Source organism: Salmo salar, chromosome 15, assembly GCF_965601325.2.
Source record: "Salmo salar chromosome 15, fSalSal1, whole genome shotgun sequence".
In the NCBI taxonomy this organism is placed as follows: domain Eukaryota; kingdom Metazoa; phylum Chordata; class Actinopteri; order Salmoniformes; family Salmonidae; genus Salmo; species Salmo salar.
Window position 1 is genome coordinate 104071091 of NC_138305.1, and position 23379 is coordinate 104094469.

The 23379-nt window shown below is 42.0% G+C and overlaps 1 protein-coding gene across 2 annotated transcripts; it reads left to right on the forward strand.

Moving 5' to 3' along the window:
- Window positions 1-4414: 4414 nt before the first annotated feature.
- Window positions 4415-15155, forward strand: LOC106572817 (tumor necrosis factor receptor superfamily member 5). 2 transcript variants are annotated; one of them, XM_014147321.3, is made up of 8 exons: window positions 4415-5794; window positions 10944-11064; window positions 11597-11696; window positions 11793-11918; window positions 12049-12204; window positions 12316-12403; window positions 12539-12724; window positions 14192-15155. In XM_014147321.3, exons 2-8 carry the CDS (start codon window positions 11035-11037, stop codon window positions 14421-14423), a joined length of 918 nt encoding a protein of 305 aa, XP_014002796.3. In that variant the 5' UTR covers window positions 4415-5794; window positions 10944-11034; the 3' UTR covers window positions 14424-15155. The 2 variants fall into 2 exon arrangements, with proteins under 2 accessions (XP_014002796.3, XP_045552367.2); XM_045696411.2 differs by having other exon boundaries at window positions 10951-11064.
- Window positions 15156-23379: the final 8224 nt, after the last annotated feature.

Here is a 23379-nt window from a genome sequence, read left to right on the forward strand (position 1 = left end):
CTTCCGCGTAGGTCATCGATTTTATTTTCCAAAGATTGCATGTTTGAAGGAAGTGGGGGTTTATTCGTTCGCCTCCGAATTCTCAGAAGGCAGCACGCCCTTTGGCCCCTTTTTCTCCACCTTCTCTTCACGCAAATCATGGGGATCTGGGCCCGTTCCCGCGAGAGCAGTAACTCATTCACGTTGGGCTCATCAGACTCGTGAAAGGAAAAAAAGGATTCTGTCAGACCGTGGAGAGAAATCGCAGTCCTGATGTCTAGAAGTTATTTTCGGTCATAAGAGACGGTAGCTGCAACATTATGTATGAAATAAAAAAATAAAAAAAGTTACAAACAACGCAAAGAAACGAACAAAAAAACACAATAGGTTGGGGACACGTAAAACGTCAGCCTTCTTCTCCGGCGCCATCTTAAGGGATGACATTTTCACTGCAGCCTAGAGTAGAATCTTGTACTCACTTGAAAACAATAATGCAATTACTCATTGCATTGTGGTGTTATAGGCTACTATAGTCTAGGTAGGATCATTGTATTGTAGTGTTATAGGCTACTATAGTCTAGGTAGGATAATTGTATTGTGGTGTTATAGGCTAATCTAGGTAGGATAATTGTATTGTGGTGTTATAGGCTAATCTAGGTAGGATAATTGTATTGTGGTGTTATAGGCTACTATAGTCTAGGTAGGATAATTGTATTGTGGTGTTATAGGCTACTATAGTCTAGGTAGGATAATTGTATTATGGTGTTGTAGGCTACTATAGTGTAGGTAGGATAATTGTATTGTGGTGTTGTAGGCTACTATAGTCTAGATAGGATAATTGTATTGTGGTGTTGTAGGCTACTATAGTCTAGGTAGGATAATTGTATTGTGGTGTTATAGGCTAATCTAGGTAGGATAATTGTATTGTGGTGTTATAGGCTAATCTAGGTAGGATAATTGTATTGTGGTGTTATAGGCTACTATAGTCTAGGTAGGATAATTGTATTATGGTGTTGTAGACTACTATAGTCTAGGTAGGATAATTGTATTGTGGTGTTGTAGGCTACTATAGTCTAGGTAGGATAATTGTATTGTGGTGTTGTAGGCTACTATAGTCTGGGTAGGATAATTGTATTGTGGTGTTGTAGGCTACTATAGTCTAGGTAGGATAATTGTATTGTGGTGTTGTAGGCTACTATAGTCTAGGTAGGATAATTGTATTGTGGTGTTGTAGGCTACTATAGTCTAGGTAGGATAATTGTATTGTGGTGTTATAGGCTACTATAGTCTAGGTAGGATAATTGTATTATGGTGTTGTAGGCTACTATAGTCTAGGTAGGATAATTGTATTGTGGTGTTGTAGGCTACTATTGTCTAGGTAGGATAATTGTATTGTGGTGTTGTAGGCTACTATAGTCTAGGTAGAATAATTGTATTGTGGTGTTGTAGGCTACTATAGTCTAGGTAGGATAATTGTATTGTGGTGTTGTAGGCTACTATAGTCTAGGTAGGATAATTGTATTGTCCCTAAACAAGATCAATCTTGTTGTAAATATTAGTCAACCTTTATGGTTCAAAGGCAGACGGATAGATGACACTGTTATAGTTAGATCACTTTTATACTGTAGTTAGGGTCAGAGATAGAGGGATAGATGACACTGTTATAGTTAGATCACTTTTATACTGTAGTTAGTGTCAGAGATAGAGGGATAGATGACACTGTTATAGTTAGATCACTTTTATACTGTAGTTAGGGTCAGAGATAGAGGGATAGATGACACTGTTATAGTTAGATCACTTTTATACTGTAGTTAGGGTCAGGGATAGAGGGATAGATGACACTGTTATAGTTAGATCACTTTTATACTGTAGTTAGGGTCAGAGATAGAGGGATAGATGACACTGTTATAGTTAGATCACTTTTATACTGTAGTTAGTGTCAGAGATAGAGGGATAGATGACACTGTTATAGTTAGATCACTTTTATACTGTAGTTAGGGTCAGAGATAGAGGGATAGATGACACTGTTATAGTTAGATCACTTTTATACTGTAGTTAGGGTCAGGGATAGAGGGATAGATGACACTGTTATAGTTAGATCACTTTTATACTGTAGTTAGGGTCAGAGATAGAGGGATAGATGACACTGTTATAGTTAGATCACTTTTATACTGTAGTTAGGGTCAGAGATAGAGGGATAGATGACACTGTTATAGTTAGTGGTAATCAGTATGTCTGTATGTATACCCATTAAACCTTATTAAATGAACAAAGGTCACAACTTGTTGATCAGTACATGAGCTACAATACTCTCACAGAACTCTGAAATATACAGTACAGAGAAGTTCCTACTTCCTACCTGACCTCTGACCACATCCTCATAATGAGAAATGGTCAGTTCTGTCAGCTCCTACTGAAGCACACAGATCTCTTGGTCTTTCTTCACCTCTTCAAACTGACAGGTTTGAAATGCACACCTGTTCAGGTAGGTGCTGGCTAACGGAGTAGAACACTTGAAATAACAAAGGAGAGCCCCCACACTCTAGGAGCTCAGATGCAATATTTGAATAACCTAATAACCAACGTTTCGACAGAACGTTGTCTTCATCAGGGTATAATGACAAACACTGTGCGTCACCAGTTTATATTGTGTCCAAGGACACACACAGGTGTCTGTAATCATGGCCAGGTGTGGCTTGATATCATTGGTTAATTTACAGCTATAAATAAAACATGTAAAAAAAAATCCTGTAAAAAGAGGGATCACAATACTAGGGGATTACAATTTCACTACCAACCTCCAATATGGTGCCCACCCCACTGAGCCAACCATAGTGCTAACAACCATCAGATCCTTCTACATCTACTAGGGGCCATTTAAAGTGTCTACAGGGAGGTTTTCAGACTGGGCCACACCAATCTGTATACAATGATGAACCTTCTCATGTAGTAGGGTCATGTACCATGGTACCTTCCACCCTGTGTTCTCAGCCATGGTGGTACTGGTGAAGTTAGACTTGTTCTGATGTCCCTCTCTAGCTGCTCCGGGGTCTAAGCAGGCTAAACCTGCCATTTCCTTTTGTGGAGCCGTTAACCTGCAGGCTTCAGTTACATGCAAGAAACATTCAATAACTTTCACTTTATTCATAAAGTTTTTTTTTTCACAAGCTGTTTGTTTTACCTCTCCAACACTAAACAAATGTTTATTTCAATGTTTTGTTTAGACGTGTTATTACCAATGGGCATATGATTTTATTAATGGAAATTGGAAGGGTTACATTCATTATCATACATTCAATAAGCAGGCAACATGAGAAGGACGTCATCTTAGACTGGAGGGAGGGGGCAGATTTAGGGATGATTTTACGATGCTCTGCTGTTGCTCTGGCACATGATGGACACTTCTGACTGTTCTCAATTGAAGGCAAATGGACCTTCTCCCTCTGACTATTGACTGGATTCCTTGTCATTTTGGACAGTGAAACAAACTATTAACTAAGAGTGATTTGAATGTGAAATGAAAAATGTAAGTCACAGTTTATAAACTGGATTCAAAGTGGGGTTCCCACAAGAAAGGTTGAGTTGTGGCTGCTTCGCGTGATGTATTGTTGTCTCTACCTTCTTGCCCTTTGTGCTGTTGTCTGTGCCCAATAATGTTTGTACCATGTTTTGTGCTGCTACAATGTTGTGCTGCTGCCATGTTGTGTTTTCATGTGTTGCTGCCATGCTATGTTGTCTTATGTCTCTATGTATATAATCTCTGTTAAAATCTCCACCCGGCACAGCCAGAAGAGGACTGGCCACCCCTCATAGCCTGGTTCCTCTCTAGGTTTCTTCCTAGGTTTTGGCCTTTCTAGGGAGTTTTTCCTAGCCACCGTGCTTCAACACCTGTATTGCTTGCTGTTTGGGGTTTTAGGCTGGGTTTCTGTACAGCACTTTGAGATATCAGCTGATGTAAGAAGGGCTTTATAAATAAATTTGATTTGATTTGATGTAGTGTCTTTCTTGTTGTGATGTGTGTTTTGTCCTATATTTTTATGTTATTTTATGTAAATCTAAACAATGGCGTTTGAGGGACACAATGAGAGTGAATGAGAATGAACATGCTCTGCATCATGCTAAGAACAGCCCTTAATGTGTATGCCTTACTGCTTCATTGCGGCATTATTGTATGTATTAAAAAAAAAAAAATGCAATAAAAGTAGTTACAATTACATGAAAACAGTGGGGATTACAGAAACGAATTCATCAAATTAAATTGCAGGCTTAATGTTCTTTTAAGAAAACATACATTTAATATGGATTCACAATGGGACTAATATCCACTCTGAATAAACATCCCTTTTGATAACCTTTTGTCATGTATGTTCCTGTACTTACCTGGAGTGCGTGTGAGTGGCGCTGTTACTAATTACTACATGTGATCGTCTGCCCTTGACCCATGACATCTGATAAACGTTGTTCTGCCATCCGCATCCGTGCCTCATTGTGCTAATATATTACATGGTGTCAGAAGTTAAACGGTTATACAAGGAAAGCGCAACATTCCGAAACATGGAACAAATGAGACCACCAACTACTCTGAACCTAGAGGGAAATCTAGTGTGGGTCCAGAAATTCAACCTTTACTATATATCATCGCCAGTGGCATCTCCGAGAAATCCGCCACATTCCTGCACGTTGCCGGAGATGATGGAAGCAAAGTATTCAATACTTTCGATTTTGACGAACGTACTATGAGCCAAGAAAAACCGCCTCAGGAAAGTCCGATATCTTTTTTACGACAGTGCAAGGACAAACAAAGTCAATTGATGCGTATGCGACTGATCTAAAAAATGACTTGAGTTTCAACAATTTACCGAGTCACTGATACGGGACGGAATTGTGTGTGAAATCACAAATGACCAAGTGCGAGGCAGATTACTCAGAAACACTGGAAATAAACAACCACACATGTACTGTTAAGCTGGATACAGGAGCTGAATGTAAAGTCTTGTCCGGGAGAGACTTGAAAACGCTGAAGGTGAAAGTGAGTGGCGATTCCATGCAAAAATCCCACCGCAAACTAGGGACGTTTTCTGGCCACCAGATAGATCAAAAAGGCAAGAAAACACTCAACTGCCAATACAAAGAGAAAGTGTTTGACCTGGAATGTCAAGTGATAGAACAAGATGCACCTGCAATACTTGGAAGATCAGCTTGTCTGCAAATGGGTTTAATACCGAGAATATTCCAGCTTGAACAAAGGACAGACACTGACATTTTGAGTGAATATAAAGATGTATTCACAGGACTTGGATGTGTTCCAGGGGATAATATATTACACCTTTTTGGTATTTAAATCCCATTTTAGCTCGAAGCGTGTTCGGTTATCCTACAGACTCAACGAATTGCTACATGGTACTTGAAGGAGAATTGGAGGTTAATCATTTAGTACTCTGTTTAGATTGAGCACATCTAAACTAAAGCTATACTTCGTCATGACATTATAAACGGATGGATGTGTTCCAGATGAGGAAGGCCATCGACTGGCTGAATTTGGCGGTCTGGGGTGTAGGTCATTGATTTGAAAGCGTTATGAAATGTGACCGTGTGTAATCCTGTATCTCCAGTGACAATAATGATACACGATTTCCTGATTTTTCACAGGCAGACTACTAACACGTTACATGGGAGGAAATGTTTTATTTTACCCACTGATAGAACATAGGCTTTCACTAAATTGACAGGAGTTTCATGGTTTCAGCATAGTTGCCGCCTCATTTTGTCATTTGGAAAGTGAAAGTAAAATAGTCCAAACGCTAACCAAGGCAAGGTAGGATATGGATTATTTAGGTATAAAAAATAGCCTACTTATTATGTTTTCTGCTACTGCACTTAACATGTGATGTCATTTTAATGTTGATGAATGACTGTATTTGTAATTTTACGACAAGGCTGTTGTCTCCCTTTTGTTTACAATGTAGTGCTACCTCTTGGTGACTCAACTGCCTTCTGCTTTGAAAGTTCATTCCTGAACTCAATCGAAATAATTTTACGACAAGGCTGTTGTCTCCCATTTGTTTACAATGTCTGTTCTACCTCTTGGTGACTCAACTGCCTTCTGCTTTGAAAGTTCATTCCTGAACTCAATCGAAATAATTTTACGACAAGGCTGTTGTCTCCCATTTGTTTACAATGTCTGTTCTACCTCTTGGTGACTCAACTGCCTTCTGCTTTGAAAGTTCATTCCTGAACTCAATCGAAACGACCCACGTTTTGGCAATGTTCCTAAGGTGGTAAAAAGCTATTTTGGTCACATTCCTAATGTGTGATTCGTAAATAAGTTAAGAATCTAAAATGACACCTAGGTTTTTTTCCTGGTATTTTATCTTTGTTGCCCGTGAATTAAAATGTGCAGACAGATTCTCTCTTTGCTTTGGCTCCAACAATAAGTAGGTTGGTCTTGTCTTGATTTAGCTGGAGGAAGTTGTGAGCTATCCAAGTATTTTCAGCTAAAATCCTCAGGTGACACAGAAATGTAAAGTTGTGTATCGTCTGCATAGTAATGAAGATCAATACTAGGCTTTAAGATAATACTGCCAAGGGGTAACATATATACAGTTGAAGTCGGAAGTTTACATACACCTTAGCCAAATAGATTTAAACTCAGTTTTTCACAATTCCTGATATTTAATCCTAGTAAAATGTCCCTGTTTTAGGTCAGTTAGGATCACCACTGTATTTTAAGAATGTGAAATGTCAGAATAATAGTAGAGAGAATGATTTATTTCAGTTTTTATTTCTTTCATCACATTCCCGGTGGGTCAGAAGTTTACATATGTAACCGATGTGAAATGGCTAGTTAGTTAGCGGTGGTGCGCGCTAATAGTATTTCAATCAGTGACGTCACTCGCTCTGAGACTTGGAGTAGGGTTTCCCCTTGCGTTGCAAGGGCCGTGGCTCTTGTGGCGCGATGGGTAACGATGCTTCGGTGGGTGTCAGTTGTTGATGTGTGCAAGGGTCCCGGGTTGGGGCGAAGAGAGGGACGGAACCTACACTGTTACACATACACTCAATTAGTATTTGGTAGCATTGCCTTTAAATTGTTTAACTTGGGTCAAATGTTTCGGGTAGCCTTCCACAAGCTTCCCACAATAAATTGGGTGAATTTTGGCCCATTCCTCCTGACAGAGCTGGTGCAACTGGGTCAGGTTTGTAGGCCTCCTTGCTTGCGCACGCTTTTTCAGTTCTGCCTACAAATTTTCTATAGGATTGAGGTCAGGTCTTTGTGATGGCCATGCCAATACCTTGACTTTGTTGTCTTTAACACATTTTGCCACAACTTTGGAAGTATGCTTGGGGTCATTGTCCATTTGGAAGACCCATTTGCGACCAAGCTTTAACTTCCTGACTGATGTCTTAAGATGTTGCTTTAATACATCCACATAATTCTCCTGCCTCATGATGCCATTTCTTTTGTGAAGTGCACCTATCCCTCCTGCAGCAAAGCCACCTCCACAACATGATGCTGCCACCCCCGTGCTTCACGGTTGGGATGGTGCTTTTGGCTTGCAAGCCTCCCCCTTTTTCCTCCAAACATAACGATGGTCATTATGACCAAACAGTTCCATTTTTGTTTCATCAGACCAGAGGACATTTCTCCAAAAAGTACGATCTTTGTCCCCATGTGCAGTTGCAAACCATAGTCTGGCTTTTTTATGGTCTGTTTTGGAGCAGTCGCTTCTTCCTTGCTGAGCGGCCTTTCAGGTTATGCCGATATAGGACTCGTTTTACTGTGGATATAGATACTTTTGTACCTGTTTCCTCCAGCAGCTTCACAAGGTCCTTTACTGTTGTTCTGGGATTGATTTGCACTTTTCGCACCAAAGTACGTTAATCTCTAGGAGACAGAACGTGTCTCCTTCCTGGGTGGTATGACGGCTGCATGGACCCATGGTGTTTATACTTGCGTACTATTGTTTGTACAGATGAACGTGGTGCCTTCAGGCATTTGGAAATTGCTCCCAAGGATGAACCAGACTTGTGGAGGTCAACCATTTTTTTTTCTGAGGTCTTGGCTGTTTTCATTTGATTTTCCCATGATGTCAAGCAAAGAGGCACTGAGTTTGAAGGTGGGCCTTGAAATACATCCACAGGTACATCTCCAATTGACTCAAATTAAGTCAATTAGCCTATCAGAAGCTTCTAAAGCCATGACATCATTTTCTGGAATTTTCCAAGCTGTTTAAAGGCACAGTCAACTTAGTGTATGTAAACTTCTGACCCACTGGAATTGTGATACAGTGAAATAATCTGTCTGTAAACAATTGTTGGAAAAATAACTTGTGTCATGTACAAAGTAGATGTCCTAATCGACTTGCCAAAACTATAGTTTGTGTTTGACAAGACATTTGTGGAGTGGTTGAAAAAGTAGTTTTAATGACTTCAACCTAAGTGTATGAAAACTTCCAACTTAAACTGAACAGTACCGGACCCAAAATCGAATCTTGTGGAATGCCAGATGTGATATGTATTTTCTCTGAGTTATGTTCACCAAGGGTGACAAACAACTTTAGACTGGTTAAATAGGTCCTAAACCAATTTTAGAACTGGACATTGATTCACCACGATCCATTGGTAGCTAAAGACATTAACGCATGGAACTCAGAGAGAGCCTATAGGCCAATGCAGCATTAGGCATATAACTTCCATCGTTAACTGTAAAATACCTAGGCCTAAGGCCAACAAATAAAAACAGTAGAAAATATCCTGATGAAAATTCTGGTTCTTTCAATCGCATGAATCTCTACTCTGCTGGTGTGCCTCCCTTTCTATCGGTCTTGACTTGAGCTGTCTCTAGTGAAGTGCAACATTGTATCAACTCAGGAGGTTGGCGTGCTCATGTGTACACGCTCCCTCAACATTATCAGGACAGAGAAAACATTTTTTACATTTTTTTACATTTTTAGTCATTTAGCAGACGCTCTTATCCAGAGCGACTTACAGTAGTGAATGCATACATTTCATACATTTTTTTTTTCTGTGCTGGCCCCCCGTGGGAATCGAACCCACAACCCTGGTGTTGCAAACACCATGCTCTACCAACTGAGCTACAGGGAAGGGAAACCACACATGCTCACATGAAGCCCTCCAAACAAAAGACAATAAAAAAAGAAAATGGACCATACTCTTAAATGATGGTCATGAAATAAACCAAAACAATGTTTCTCACAAGTGTAGCAGGTTGTGAACTCTGCAAACAACGTTTCCACTTTGAGAATGAGAACGGTAAATGACTGTAATGCATGCATTAACAGTAATTAATGTAACAAAATGAGGGGGATGGACATTTACTAGGCCTACTGGTTACATATGGAATGGATAATTGATCAAAATAAACAAAGGACAAACAATTCACACAATGACACAATGAATGTTCAGGAATTGTCAGGAGACAGTGGAGCACATTCTGGAAAGCTGAGTGAGTGCATTCTGCAGAAAGACATCCATATCTTCTCCACACACCCCTCCCCTTCTTGTCATAACATTTTAATTATACTCAAGACACATTATCTTCACACATTTTAGATGCTTTTCACTGACAGCCGAAACTCATTAATCAGCTAGGCCTATTGCCACGTGCGCTGCCTAAATGGAGGATCATGAGTCTTGTCCTGGAGGCAGAATTGAGCATTTCCCCCTTAAAATAGGCCAGCTGCAAAGTCAAAATTGGCTATTTTGTAAAAATTGTATTTAAACAAAAAGGATCTTTTTGGTCTTAAGGTTAGAGTTAGGCAGTGTGGTTAAGGTTAGGTTTAAAATGATATTTTCTGACTTTGTGGCTGTGCCAACTAGGGACCACTCTGCAGAGCTGCCTCCAGAACAACATTCATGACAAAAAACACTAACCTTCTTCTGAAGCAAAGATTAGATGTTTTTGAGACAAGAATTTGGTGCAATGTCATAGGCCTATGTTAGTGACCAGATTTGAATAGACAAAAGCATAACTATAAAATACAAATGGTAGGCAATATGTATTCTATTCAAATATCTCATGTATCTATGTATAATTAACAAAATTCACACTGACACACACGGTCAATACTGCTGTTGCTACTATTTACTTTATTGCAGATCCCAGCATATTCCTATTGTAAAAGTACTAGGAATATATACAACTTCTAAAAAAAAAAAAAAAAAAAAATCTAGTACTTGGCTGGATTTTGTTGTACAGTACATGTGTATTGCGCTGTTGAGGATAGCCTGTTCACTGCAAAGTTTACATCCGGTATTCTGGGCATGTGACCAATACATTTTGATTTGATGACAGCCAGGCACTAATTTACTAAATAAATAGTTAGGCTTTTATAAGGCATTATGAGCCAATGGTAACCTATTCAGTATTTTTTCCATATGTAATAGTAATTAACACTAGGGTAGCGGGAACACTTATGACATGACACAATAATCCTAATTATGTCTACATACACACTTAACTGCAAATTAGTTCATAATGTGTGTTCCCTATAATTGTCTAAGTCTATTTATTTATTCCCAACTAGGATGATGCTAGACCTAGCAGACAGTGAACCAAATAACGATGCTGCTACTCAGATCCATTATCAAGTTGAGTAAAGAAAGCGAGTCAAATGCCCCAGAACAATGGGGTAGGGACGTCTCAAGGATCCTGGATTGCACGGACCGTTAGAAGAACTTACGCAGCAGGTTAGGAGAGTTAGGTTAAGGTTAGGAAAAGGGTTAGGGTTTCGGGTTAGCGAAAATGCTCTCCAAACCTGCTACAAAAATCACTTCCGGTCGTAGCTGTATCGAGTGGCCAAGATGGCAGCATTCTCTAACTATTTACCTGTTTCATTCAGTTAACTATCTTATTACAGTTGTTTTTTTGACTGATTCAATTCAGAAAAGATCTCATGATTTACAAACTGAAAGGATTATATTTACATGTATTAAAATACATTAAGTCTACAGGTCAGTTCATCTCGATACATCAAAACTCCTAAGAACAAATCCAGTGTGTGGGTCTTCCAGTGAGTTGGAGAGGATTGAGGAACCATGGCACAGTTTGAAACCTTGATATGGACTGTAAGTGAAACTTTCTGATTTACACATGTGGCTTGGCATGTTAAAAAAACAGTTCTCAATGTAAATATTTCATCTACGAAATATAAATCAGAGTTGTTATTATTATCCTACTAGTTCTGTCCATTTTACTGAAACCTCGTAAAAAAAAATGTGGTGGAGAGATGTACATTTTCACTAGGTTAGCGTTTCCCAAACTCGGTCCTGGGAACCCTAAGGGGTGCACAATACGTTTTTGCCCTAGCACTAAACAGCTGATTCAGATAATGAACTCATCTTCAAGCTTTGATTATGAGTCAGCTGTGTAGTGCTAGGGAGACAACCAAAACTTTCACCCCTTGGGGTCCCCAGGACCGAGTTATGGAAACGCTGACCTAGGTTTAGGGTCTGGTGTCACACCTTTAAAGACAAAATAAAAATACACCAGGGGGTGCCACCACACTCACAAAATACTGTTTAAAATGGTCCCACATAATTACTATAATTTTATTTGAAATGTGAATATTTGGGTTAGAATTCTGTTCTCTACTTCCAGATACCTATTATATTGGTGCTTGAAAGCATCGGGTCCTGTATTGCATGTGGTAGAGCTGAGTACAGAATAGGGGATGAATGTTGTCCCATGTGTTCACCAGGTAAGGACCCTCTCTTTACATCATATGAATCCCCAGATGTTAATACATCATCAACACTAACAGAAAAACATGACATTGTGATTCTCTCTTCCCCAGGAAATCATGTACATAAGCATTGTACTGAATTCACCAGTACCAGCTGTGTGCCCTGTGTTGATTCTACATTCCTTGATGAGCCCAATGGTCTCATAAAATGCAAAGTGTGTACCAACTGTGATCCAGGTAAGAGTGGTGGTGTGTGTCTGTACTGAAACCCAGACACAAACACTGATATGTTAGTCTACGTTGTTATGCTATGTGGATATGTCAGTTTTATCTGCATCAGATAATACAGGCCATGTTTTCTCTATAGGTTTGGGTTTGATGGTAAAGCAGTCATGTAGACCTTCATCAGACACTGTCTGTGGGACACTGGAGGGGTTCTACTGTCTAGACCCAACTAAGGATGGTTGTAGAGCAGCCCAGAGACACAGCAGCTGTAAACCTGGTCAATACATCAGCCACACAGGTATGTCTTCATGCAAATCTTCCATTGACATCAGTGCATGATTTATGCAATCGTGAGTTAAGCACATCTCAAGTTAGGATCCTTAATGAGTTTCACCCTGTGTTGGTGCAGGAACAACATCTACAGATACTGTGTGTTCTGACTGTACTGGTGATACCTATTCAGATGGATCATTTACATCCTGCCAGACATACACACAGTAAGTGTGGCTCATGTATAATGGTTATTTCCCTCAAAATATAAGCTAAACACTACAATATTAACATAGAAATGTGAAACTAAATGTTGGATGACCAAATTCTTGATTATCAGTGGTCTATTTCTCTTATTATAGATGTGATACCTTGAAGCTTCAGCAAATTAAACCTGGAACTCATTGGTCCGACTCTGAATGTGGACCACAAACCTCACCTATAGCTACATTAATATTTGGTGTGGTGGTGGTACTCGCTGTGATAGCAGCCGTGACGATGGCAGCTATTATGAAAAGAAGAAGAAAACACCAAAGATCCTATAACACGTGAGATTATTTTGGGGGAATTGTACATTTATTGTTTAAGTGAGAAATATCAAATAGCGCTAAATGAAATGAAATGTTATTTGTCACATGCGGCGAATACAACGGGTGTAATGCTTGCTAACGAGCCCTTCCAAACGATACAGTTAAAAAATAAATACAAATAGTAACACGAGGATTCAGATAAAATACACAAGAACGGCGCTACCTACTCATTCCAGGGTTTTTCTTTATTTTTACTATGTTCTACATTGTACAATAATAGGTGAAGACATCAAAACTATGAAATAACACATACAGTGGGGCAAAAAAGTATTTAGTCAGCCACCAATTGTGCAAGTTCTCCCACTTAAAAAGATGAGAGAGGCCTGTAATTTTCATCATAGGTACACGTCAACTATGACAGACAAAATGAGAAAAAAATATCCAGAAAATCACATTGTAGAATTTTTTATGAATTTATGTTTGAGAGCGAGAGAGTCAGAGGGAGAGCGAGACTTGAATGGAACATGCAGTTTGTCTTTACCTGTTTTTTTTGTTTTTTAAATTATTTTTTTAAACAAAGCAAACATTTACTTCATAATTATCAGCTAGATATGAGAATCGTAAATGTAGCTAACCAGATAGGTCATTTTTGCCTGTTAAACTAAAAATAATATTTTGCAAGATGTAAATTATTCGTAGCGATCAATTAACAGGTGTGCCTTGTTAAGTTAATTTGTGGAATTTCTTTCCTTAATGCGTTTGAGCCAATCAGTTGTGTTGTGGTAGGGGTGGTATACAGAAGATAGCCCTATCTGAAAAAACACAAAGTCCATATTATGGCAAGAACAGCTCAAATAAGCAAAGAAAAATGACATTAAGACATGAAGGTCAGTCAATCTGGAAAAGTTTCTTCAAGTGCAGTCACAAAAACCATCAAGCGCTATGATGAAACTGGCTCTCATGAGGACCGCCACAGGAATGGAAGACCCAGAGTTACCTCTGCTGCAGAGGATAAGTTCATTAGAGTTACCAGCCTCAGAAATTGAAGCCCAAATAAATGCTTCACAGTGTTCAAGTAACAGACACATCTCAACATCAACTGTTCAGAGGAGACTGCGTGAATCAGGCTTTCATGGTCAAATTGCTGCAAATAAACCACTACTAAAAGGACACCAATAAGAAAAAGAGACTAGCTTGGACCAAGAAACACGAGCAATGGACATTCGACCGGTGGAAATCTGTCCTTTGGTCTGATTAGTCCAAATTAGATTTTTAGTTCCAACCTCTTTGTGAACGGATGATCTCTGCATGTGTGGTTCCCACCGTGAAGCATGGAGGAGGTGAGGGGGTGCTTTGCTGATTACACTGTCTGTGATTTATTTAGAATTCAAGGCACACAACCAGCATGGCTACCACAGAATTCTGCTGCGATACGCCATCCCATCTGGTTTGCACTTAGTGGGACTATAATTTGTTTTTCAACAGGACAATGACCCAACACACCTCCAGGCTGTGTAAGGGCTATTTGACCAAGAAGGAGAGTGATGGAGTGCTGCATCAGATGACCTGGCCTCCACAATCACCCGACCTCAACCGAATTGAGATGGTTTGGGATGAGTTGGACCGCAGAGTGAAGGAAAAGCAGCCAATAAGTGCTCAGCATATGTGGGAACTGCTTCAAGACTGTTGGAAAAGCATTCCAATAGAAGCTGGTTGAGAGAATGCCAAGAGTGTGCAAAGCTGTCAAGGCAAAGGGTGGCTACTTTGAATAATCTCAACTTGCTATTTTGATTTGTTTAACACTTTTTTTGGTTACTACATGATTCCATATGTGTTATTTCATAGTGTTGATGTCTTCGCTATTATTCTACAATGTAGAAAATAGTTCAAATAAAGAATAACCCTTGACTGTGTAGATGTCCAAACTTTTGTAAGACACTGCACCTGGTCTTTGGATGGTGGTGCAATGTTGCAGTGTAGTAGGCTATGTCCAGTGTGACTCATGATGAATACCAATGGGACAACTATTTCATGCAAATGTTTTGTATACTGTTCTGTTCTTACAATCCTCCCAAAATATATATTTTATTGTCACATACACCGGGATACGTGCGGTGAAATGTGTTGTTTTACAGGGTCAGCCATCGACAGATTTTTCACCTTGTTTGTACAGTTCCTTTGCTTTTTATATGTATTTTGTAGATATTGTTTTATACTTTGCACATTATTCCATGCCATTATTGATCATGTATTGATGTTTTTGATTCCATGGGTTTACAGTCTATTCTATTGAATCCATTTGCTTCTCTGTAAGTCATGGGTTATGCTTGTTTCACCAGCCATCAGTGCTCAGCCTAATGTTGCTGTAAGTGTATTGCTGGTGACTAATGTCCCTCTCTTGGGATTAATAAGTAGAGGATCTGCAATAAAATGAATACAATTAAACCAGCTAACTTTCTTAATGTTCTTATGTACAAGTGTCCCAATGATGTTAGCTGCATTGTAAAAATGCTATTGAATGAAGCAAATTCATTGAAGCAAAATGTGAAAACTGTAAGGGTGTGAGTAGGTCTGTTGAGTTAATCTGTATAATGAACCTCCTGATATTTCAGATGTGTATTATTGACTAAATTCCAAAACAATTCTTCATTTCTTTAGAGATTCCAAACGAGAAGGATTATGTTGACATTCCTTTAAAAAGTGCATCCTTCCTTGGAAACTCACTGATTGGACAGGTGAACTGGCTCCACATGGGTTTCACCTGTCATATACCTCATGGAAGGATGGAAGGCAGTGGTGGTCAGTGCCGTTTAAGATTAGGGAGGACGATTTATTTTAATGAGCATGGCCTTATTTATATTACAGCATATTCATGACTGTCATTCATATTCCATTCACCCAGCTCAATGTAACAGGCTAGGCTAGGTTTAGGCTTCTACATAATACTCTAATTATCCCTATACCCATCATGAGATTGCTACAACCTAGCCTACGATTAAAAGTTTACAAAGTAGGTGCACAAGTCGAGAAATCAAGGTGACAGACAATGACACATTCAATACCACCTTGCACACTCTTGTCTGCATCCAGCTGATCTAGGGTGTAATCAATAGTCCAAACAGCTGCAAACAAGAGTTTCTATTGGACAAGTTCAAGAATGTTTATCCCCATTCCGTTTGCTTCTAAGAAACGTTTTTCAACAAAGTCAGCAGAATGAATACACCCCTGATCACCCGCAAACACAGTTCACTTTCATAGCAGCCCCATATAAACAGCATGATCACTTTGCTTGGTGTATAATTCTTTCTCACATCTACGTGCTCTCCTCTCACCTTTTCCCTTTGTTTGTGGACTTCAACAGCTGTCTGTGACCAGGTGAAAAAAAACTTTTCCAAGCCAAACCTTCCTACTATAACCGCTACACACAGCCTACATCGTTGTCATCATATTAGCTAACGTCATAGTCAACATAGTTATAGTAACTAACGCGTTTGTAGCGGGTTTACTATCAAGCAGTTTTTATTTTTTTAATTTACATTTTATTTCACCTTTTTATTTTTTTACCACGTAGGCCAGTTGAGAACAAGTACTCATTTACAACTGCGACCTGGCCAAGATAAAGAACTCCCTTGGAGAGTTCATCAATGAGCTTGATGCCTTGATAAGTTCCTTTCCTGAAGATGGCTCACCTCTCACAGTTCTGGGTGACTTTAACCTCCCCACGTCTACCTTTGACTCATTCCTCTCTGCCTCCTTCTTTCCACTCCTCTCCTCTTTTGACCTCACCCTCTCACCTTCCCCCCCTACTCACAAGGCAGGCAATACGCTTGACCTCATCTTTACTAGATGCTGTTCTTCCACTAATCTCATTGCAACTCCCCTCCAAATCTCAGACCACTACCTTGTATCCTTTTCCCTCTTGCTCTCATCCAACACTTCTCACTCTGCCCCTACTCGGATGGTATTGCGCCGTCCCAACCTTCGCTCTCTCTCTCCCGCTACTCTCTCCTCTTCCATCCTATCATCTCTTCCCTCTGCTCAAACCTTCTCCAACCTATCTCCTGATTCTGCCTCCTCAACCCTCCTCTCCTCCCTTTCTGCATCCTTTGATTTTCTCTGTCCCCTATCCTCCAGGCCGGCTCGGTCCTCCCCTCCTGCTCCGTGGCTCGACGACTCACTACGAGCTCACAGAACAGGGCTCCGGGCAGCCGAGCGGAAATGGAGGAAAACTCGCCTCCCTGCGGACCTGGCATCCTTTCACTCCCTCCTCTCTACATTCTCCTCTTCTGTCTCTGCTGCTAAAGCCACTTTCTACCACTCTAAATTCCAAGCATCTGCCTCTAACCCTAGGAAGCTCTTTGCTACCTTCTCCTCCCTCCTGAATCCTCCTCCCCCTCCCCCCCCCCCTCCTCCCTCTCTGCGGATGACTTCGTCAACCATTTTGAAAAGAAGGTTGACGATATCTGATCCTCGTTTGCTAAGTCAAACGACACCGCTGGTCCTGCTCACACTGCCCTACCCTGTGCTTTGACCTCTTTCTCCCCTCTCTCTCCAGATGAAATCTCGCGTCTTGTGACGGCCGGCCGCCCAACAACCTGCCCACTTGACCCTATCCCCTCCTCTCTTCTCCAGACCATTTCCGGAGACCTTCTCACCTCGCTCATCAACTCATCCTTGACCGCTGGCTACGTCCCTTCCGTCTTCAAGAGAGCGAGAGTTGCACCCCTTCTGAAAAAACCTACACTCGATCCCTCCGATGTCAACAAATACAGACCAGTATCCCTTCTTTCTTTTCTCTCCAAAACTCTTGAACGTGCCGTCCTTGGCCAGCTCTCCTGCTATCTCTCTCAGAATGACCTTCTTGATCCTAATCAGTCAGGTTTCAAGACTGGGCATTCAACTGAGACTGCTCTTCTCTGTGTCACGGAGGCTCTCCGCACTGCTAAAGCTAACTCTCTCTCCTCTGCTCTCATCCTTCTAGACCTATCTGCTGCCTTTGATACTGTGAACCATCAGATCCTCCTCTCCACCCTTTCCGAGTTGGGCATCTCCAGCGCGGCCCACGCTTGGATTGCGTCCTACCTGACAGGTCGCTCCTACCAGGTGGCGTGGCGAGAATCTGTCTCCGCACCATGCGCTCTCACCACTGGTGTCCCCCAGGGCTCTGTTCTAGGCCCTCTCCTATTCTCGCTATACACCAAGTCACTTGGCTCTGTCATATCCTCACATGGTCTCTCCTATCATTGCTATGCAGACGACACACAATTAATCTTCTCCTTTCCCCCTTCTGATAACCAGGCGGCGAATCGCATCTCTGCATGTCTGTCAGACATATCAGTGTGGATGACGGATCACCACCTCAAGCTGAACCTCGGCAAGACGGAGCTGCTCTTCCTCCCGGGGAAGGACTGCCCGTTCCATGATCTCGCCATCATGGTTGACAACTCCCTTGTGTCCTCCTCCCAGAGTGCTAAGAACCTTGGCGTGATCCTGGACAACACCCTGTCGTTCTCCACTAACATCAAGGCGGTGACCCGATCCTGTAGGTTCATGCTCTACAACATTCGCAGAGTACGACCCTGCCTCACACAGGAAGCGGCGCAGGTCCTAATCCAGGCACTTGTCATCTCCCGTCTGGATTACTGCAACTCGCTGTTGGCTGGGCTCCCTGCCTGTGCCATTAAACCCCTACAACTCATCCAGAACGCCGCAGCCCGTCTGGTGTTCAACCTTCCCAAGTTCTCTCACGTCACCCCGCTCCTCCGCTCTCTCCACTGGCTTCCAGTTGATGCTCGCATCCGCTACAAGACCATGGTGATTGCCTACGGAGCTGTGAAGAGAACGGCACCTCCGTACCTTCAGGCTCTGATCAGGCCCTACACCCAAACAAGGGCACTGCGTTCATCCACCTCTGGCCTGCTGGCCCCCCTACCTCTGAGGAAGCACAGTTCCCGCTCAGCCCAGTCAAAACTGTTCGCTGTTCTGGCACCCCAATGGTGGAACAAGCTCCCTCACGACGCCAGGACAGCGGAGTCAATCACCACCTTCCGGAGACACCTGAAACCCCACCTCTTTAAGGAATACCTAGGATAGGATAAAGTAATCCTTCTAACCCCCCCCCCCCTTAAAAGATTTAGATGCACTATTGTAAAGTGGTTGTTCCACTGGATATCATAAGGTGAATGCACCAATTTGTAAGTCGCTCTGGATAAGAGCGTCTGCTAAATGATTTAAATGTAAATAAAGCAAAGCAGTGCGACTTAAACAACACAGAGTTACACAAACAAACGTATAGTCAATAACACAATAGAAAAATCTATGTACAGTGTGTGCAAATGCTGAAGAGTAGAGAGGTAAGGCAATAAATAGGCCATGGAGGCGAAATAATTACAATTTAACATTAACACTGTGATAGATGTGCAGATGATGATGTGCAGGTAGAGATACTGGGGTGCAAAAGAGCAAGAGGATAAATAACAAAATGTGGATGAGGTAGTTGGATGTGCTATTTACAGATAGGCTGTGTACAGGTACAGTGATCGGTAAACTGTTCTGACAGCTGATGCTTAAAGTTAGATGGAGATATGACTCCAGCTTCAGTGATTTTTGCAATTCGTTCCAGTCATTGGCAGCAGAGAACTGGAAGGAAAGGTGGCCAAAGGAAGTATTGGCTTTGGGGATTACCAGTGACATATACCTGCTGGAGCGCGTGCTACGGGTGGGTGTTGCTATGGTGACCAGTGAGCTGAGGTAAGGCGGGGCTTCACCTAGCATAGACTTATAGATGACCTGGAGCCAGTGGGTTTGGCAACAAGTATGAAGCGAGGGTCAGCCAATGAGCGCAAACAGGTTGCAGTGGTGGGTAGTATATGGGGCTTTGGTGACAAAACAGATGGCACTGTGATAGAATACATCCAGTTTGCTGAGTAGAGTGTTGGAGGCTATTTGGTAAATGACATCGCTGAAGTTAAGGATCGGTAGGATAGTCAGTTTTACGAAGGTATGTTTGCAGCATGAGTGAAGGATGCTTTGTTGCGAAATAGGAAGCCGATTCTAGATTTAGTTTTGGATTGGAGATGCTTAATGTGAGTCTGGAAGGAGAGTTTACAGTCTAACTAGACACCTAGGTATTTGTAGTTGTCCACATATTCTAATTCAGAACTGTCCAGAGTAGTGATGCTAGTCGGGCGGGAGGGTGCGGGCAGCGATCGTTTGAAGAGCATACACTTAGTTTAGCTAGCATTTAAAAGCAGTTGGAGGCCTCGGAAGGAGTGTTGTGTGGCATTGAAGCTCGTTTGGAGGTTTGTTAGCACGGTGTCCAAAGAAGGGCCAGATGTATAAAGAATGGTGTCTTCTGCGTAGAGGTAGATCAGAGTGATTACCAGCAGCAAGAGCGACATCATTGATATATACAGAGAAAAGAGTCTGCCTGAGAATTGAACCCAGGATGGATATAGGTCTATAACAGTTTGGGTCTAGAGTGTCTCCCCTTTGAAGAGGGGGATGACCGCGGTAGCTTTCCAATATTTGGGGATCTCAGACGATACAAAATAGAGGTTGAATAGGCTAGTAATAGGGGTTGCAACAATTTTGGCGGATAATTTTTGAAAGAGAGGGTCCAGATTGTCTAGCCCAGCTGATTAGTAGCGATTCAGATTTTGCAGCTCTTTCAGAACATCAGCTGTCTGGATTTCGGTGAAGGGGGGGGGGGGGGGGGATTTGTGCTGCAGGATGCAAATTTCTGTTTGAAAAAGCTAGCCTTAGCTTTCCTAACTGATTGAGTATGTTGGTTCCTGACTTCCCTGAAAAGTTGCATATCGCGGGGGCTATTCGATGCTAATGCAGAACGCCACAGGATGTTTTTGTGCTGGTCAAGGGCAGTCAAGTCTGGGGTGAACCAAGGGCTATATATGTTCTTAGTTTCTACATTTTCTTTTAATGGGGCATGCTTATTTAAGACGGTGAAGAAAGCACTTTTAAAGAGCAACCAGGCATCCTCTACTGATGGGATGAGGTCAATATCCTTCCAGGACACCCGGCCAGGTCGATTAGAAAGGGCTGCTCGCTGAAGTGTTTTAGGGAGCGTTTGACAGTGATGAGGGGTGGTCGTTTGACCGCGGACCCATTACTCACGCAGGCAATGAGGCAGTGATCGCTGAGACCCTCGTTAAAGACTGCAGAGGTGTATTTAGAGGGCAAGTTGGTCAGGATGATATCTAAGAGGGTTGGTTACGGATTTAGGGTTGTACCTGGGAGGTTCCTTGATCATTTGTGTGAGATTGAAGACATCTAGCTTAGATTGCAGGACGGCCGGGGTGTGAAGCATGTCCCAGTTTAGGTCACCTAACAGTACGAACTCTGAAGGTAGATGGGGGGCAATCAATTCACATATGGTGTCCAGGGCACAGCTGGGGGCTGAAGGGGGTTTATAACAAGCGGCAACTGTGAGAGACTTGTTTCGGGAAAGGTGTATTTTTATAAGTAGAAATTCGAATGGTTTGGGCACAGACCTGGATAGTATGACAGAACTCTGCAGGCTATCTCTGCAGTCGATTGCAACTCTAACCCCTTTGGCATTTCTATCTTGTCGGGAAATGTTATAGTTAGGGATGGAAATTACAGGATTTTTGGTAGCCTTCCTAAGCCAGGATTCAGACACGGCTAGGACATCCGGGTTGGCGGAGTGTGCTTAAGCAGTGAATAAAACAAACTTAGGGAGGAGGCTTCTAATGTTAACATGCATGAAACCAAGGATTTTATGGTTACAGAAGTAAACAAATGAGAGCGCCTGGGGAATGGGAGTGGAGCTAAGGGCTGCAGGGCCTGGGTCAACCTCCTCATCACCAGAGGAACAGAGGAGGAGTAGGATAAGGGTGCGGCTAAAGGCTATAAGAACTGGTCGTCTAGTGCGTTCGAAACAGAGAGTAAAAGGAGCAGATTTCTGGCCGCGGAAGAATAGATTCAAGGCATAATGTACAGGCAGGGGTATGGTAGGATGTGAATACAGTGGAGATAAACCTAGGCATTGAGTGACGATGAGAGGTTTTGTCTTGAGAGGCACCATTTAAGCCAGGTGAGGTCACTGCATGCGTTGCGGGTGGAACAAAAGGGCTAGCTAAGGCATATTGAGCAGGGCTGGAGGCTCTACAGTGAAATAAGACAATAATCACTAACCAAAACAGCAATAGACAAGGCATTTTGACATTAAGGAGAGGCTTGTATAGCCAAGTGATCATAGGGTCCAGTGAGTAGCTAGGCGAGCTGGAGACACGGCGATCCAGACAGCTAGCAGGCCGGGGCTAGCAGATGAGCCTTCGGGGGATGTCGCAACGGAAGAGCATGTTGAAACCCCCTCGGACGGTTACGTCAGCAGACCAGCCGTGATGGATTGGCGGGGATCCGTGTCGGCAGTAAAAGGGTCCAGGCCAATTGGCAAAATAGGTATTGTAGCCCAATAATTGGCTGATGGACCTCTTCAGCTAGCCGGGAGACGGGCCTAGTTCGAGGCTAGCTCCAGGCTAACTGGTGCTTGCTTCGGGACAGAGACGTTAGCCAGGAATAGCAACTCGGATAGCACCTAGCTAGCTGCGATGATCCGGTGTAAAGGTTCAGAGCTTGCGGTAGGAATCCGGAGATGAGGTAGAGAAAAAGCAGTCCGATATTATCTGGGTTGATATCGTGCTGTGCAGACTGGCAGGAATTGACCGGGCTGAGGCTGGCTGATGTCCGAGTTAACGGTGATGACCGCTAGCAGTGGCTAACTGACTACTAGCTAGTAGCTAGTTAGCTGGCTAGCTTCTGATGGGGGTTCCGGTTCTAAAGTGTAAAAAAATAGCAGATCCGAACCACATTGGGTGAGGCGCGTTGCAGGAGAGTATGTTAAGTCCGTAGATGGAAATTGAGATAAAAAAATAGAAATATATACAAAATATATACAAATATATATATATACATGGGACAGGACAAGACAAACAGACGTCCTACTGCTACGCCATCTTGGAACTGAAGTTTAGCAGTTTCACCGGCAGGCCCTGGTGGCAATAAATTAATAAAACCAAAAGCTTAGCCTGACTTGGAAGAGTACCAGTGTTCGATAGCCATTAGCAAGCTAGCTAACAAAGCATCCCTCTCTCTTTGAGCCGGGTGTTTGAGGAGGCTAAACTAGCTAGCTGCATTCACTAGCAAAGTAAGTGAAAAAAATGCAACAAAATATAGCTAGCTCTCGCTCTTGCTTCTTCATTTTTGAAGAAATGTATTTGTTCAAAACTTTTAAACTAATGTCTCTCTTTGTATCAATTTGTTGTCATTTTTATTTATTTAACCTTTATGTAACTAGGCAAGTAAATTATGAACAAATTCTTATTTACAATGATGGCCTACCAAGAGGAAAAAGCCTTGTGCATGGCGGACGGTGGGCTGTTTAAAAAATAAATAAATAAGATTTAGGACAAAACACATATCACGACAAGAGAGATAACACTACATAAAGAGGGCCCTAAGACAACAACACAGCATGGCTGCAGAACAACATGGTAGCAGCACAAACATGGTACAAACATTGTTGGGCACAGACAGCAGCACAAAGTGAATAAAGGTCAAGACAACAATACATCATGCGAAGCAGCCTCAAGTGTCAGAGTGTGTCTTTGAATGTAGAGATTGAGATAAAACTG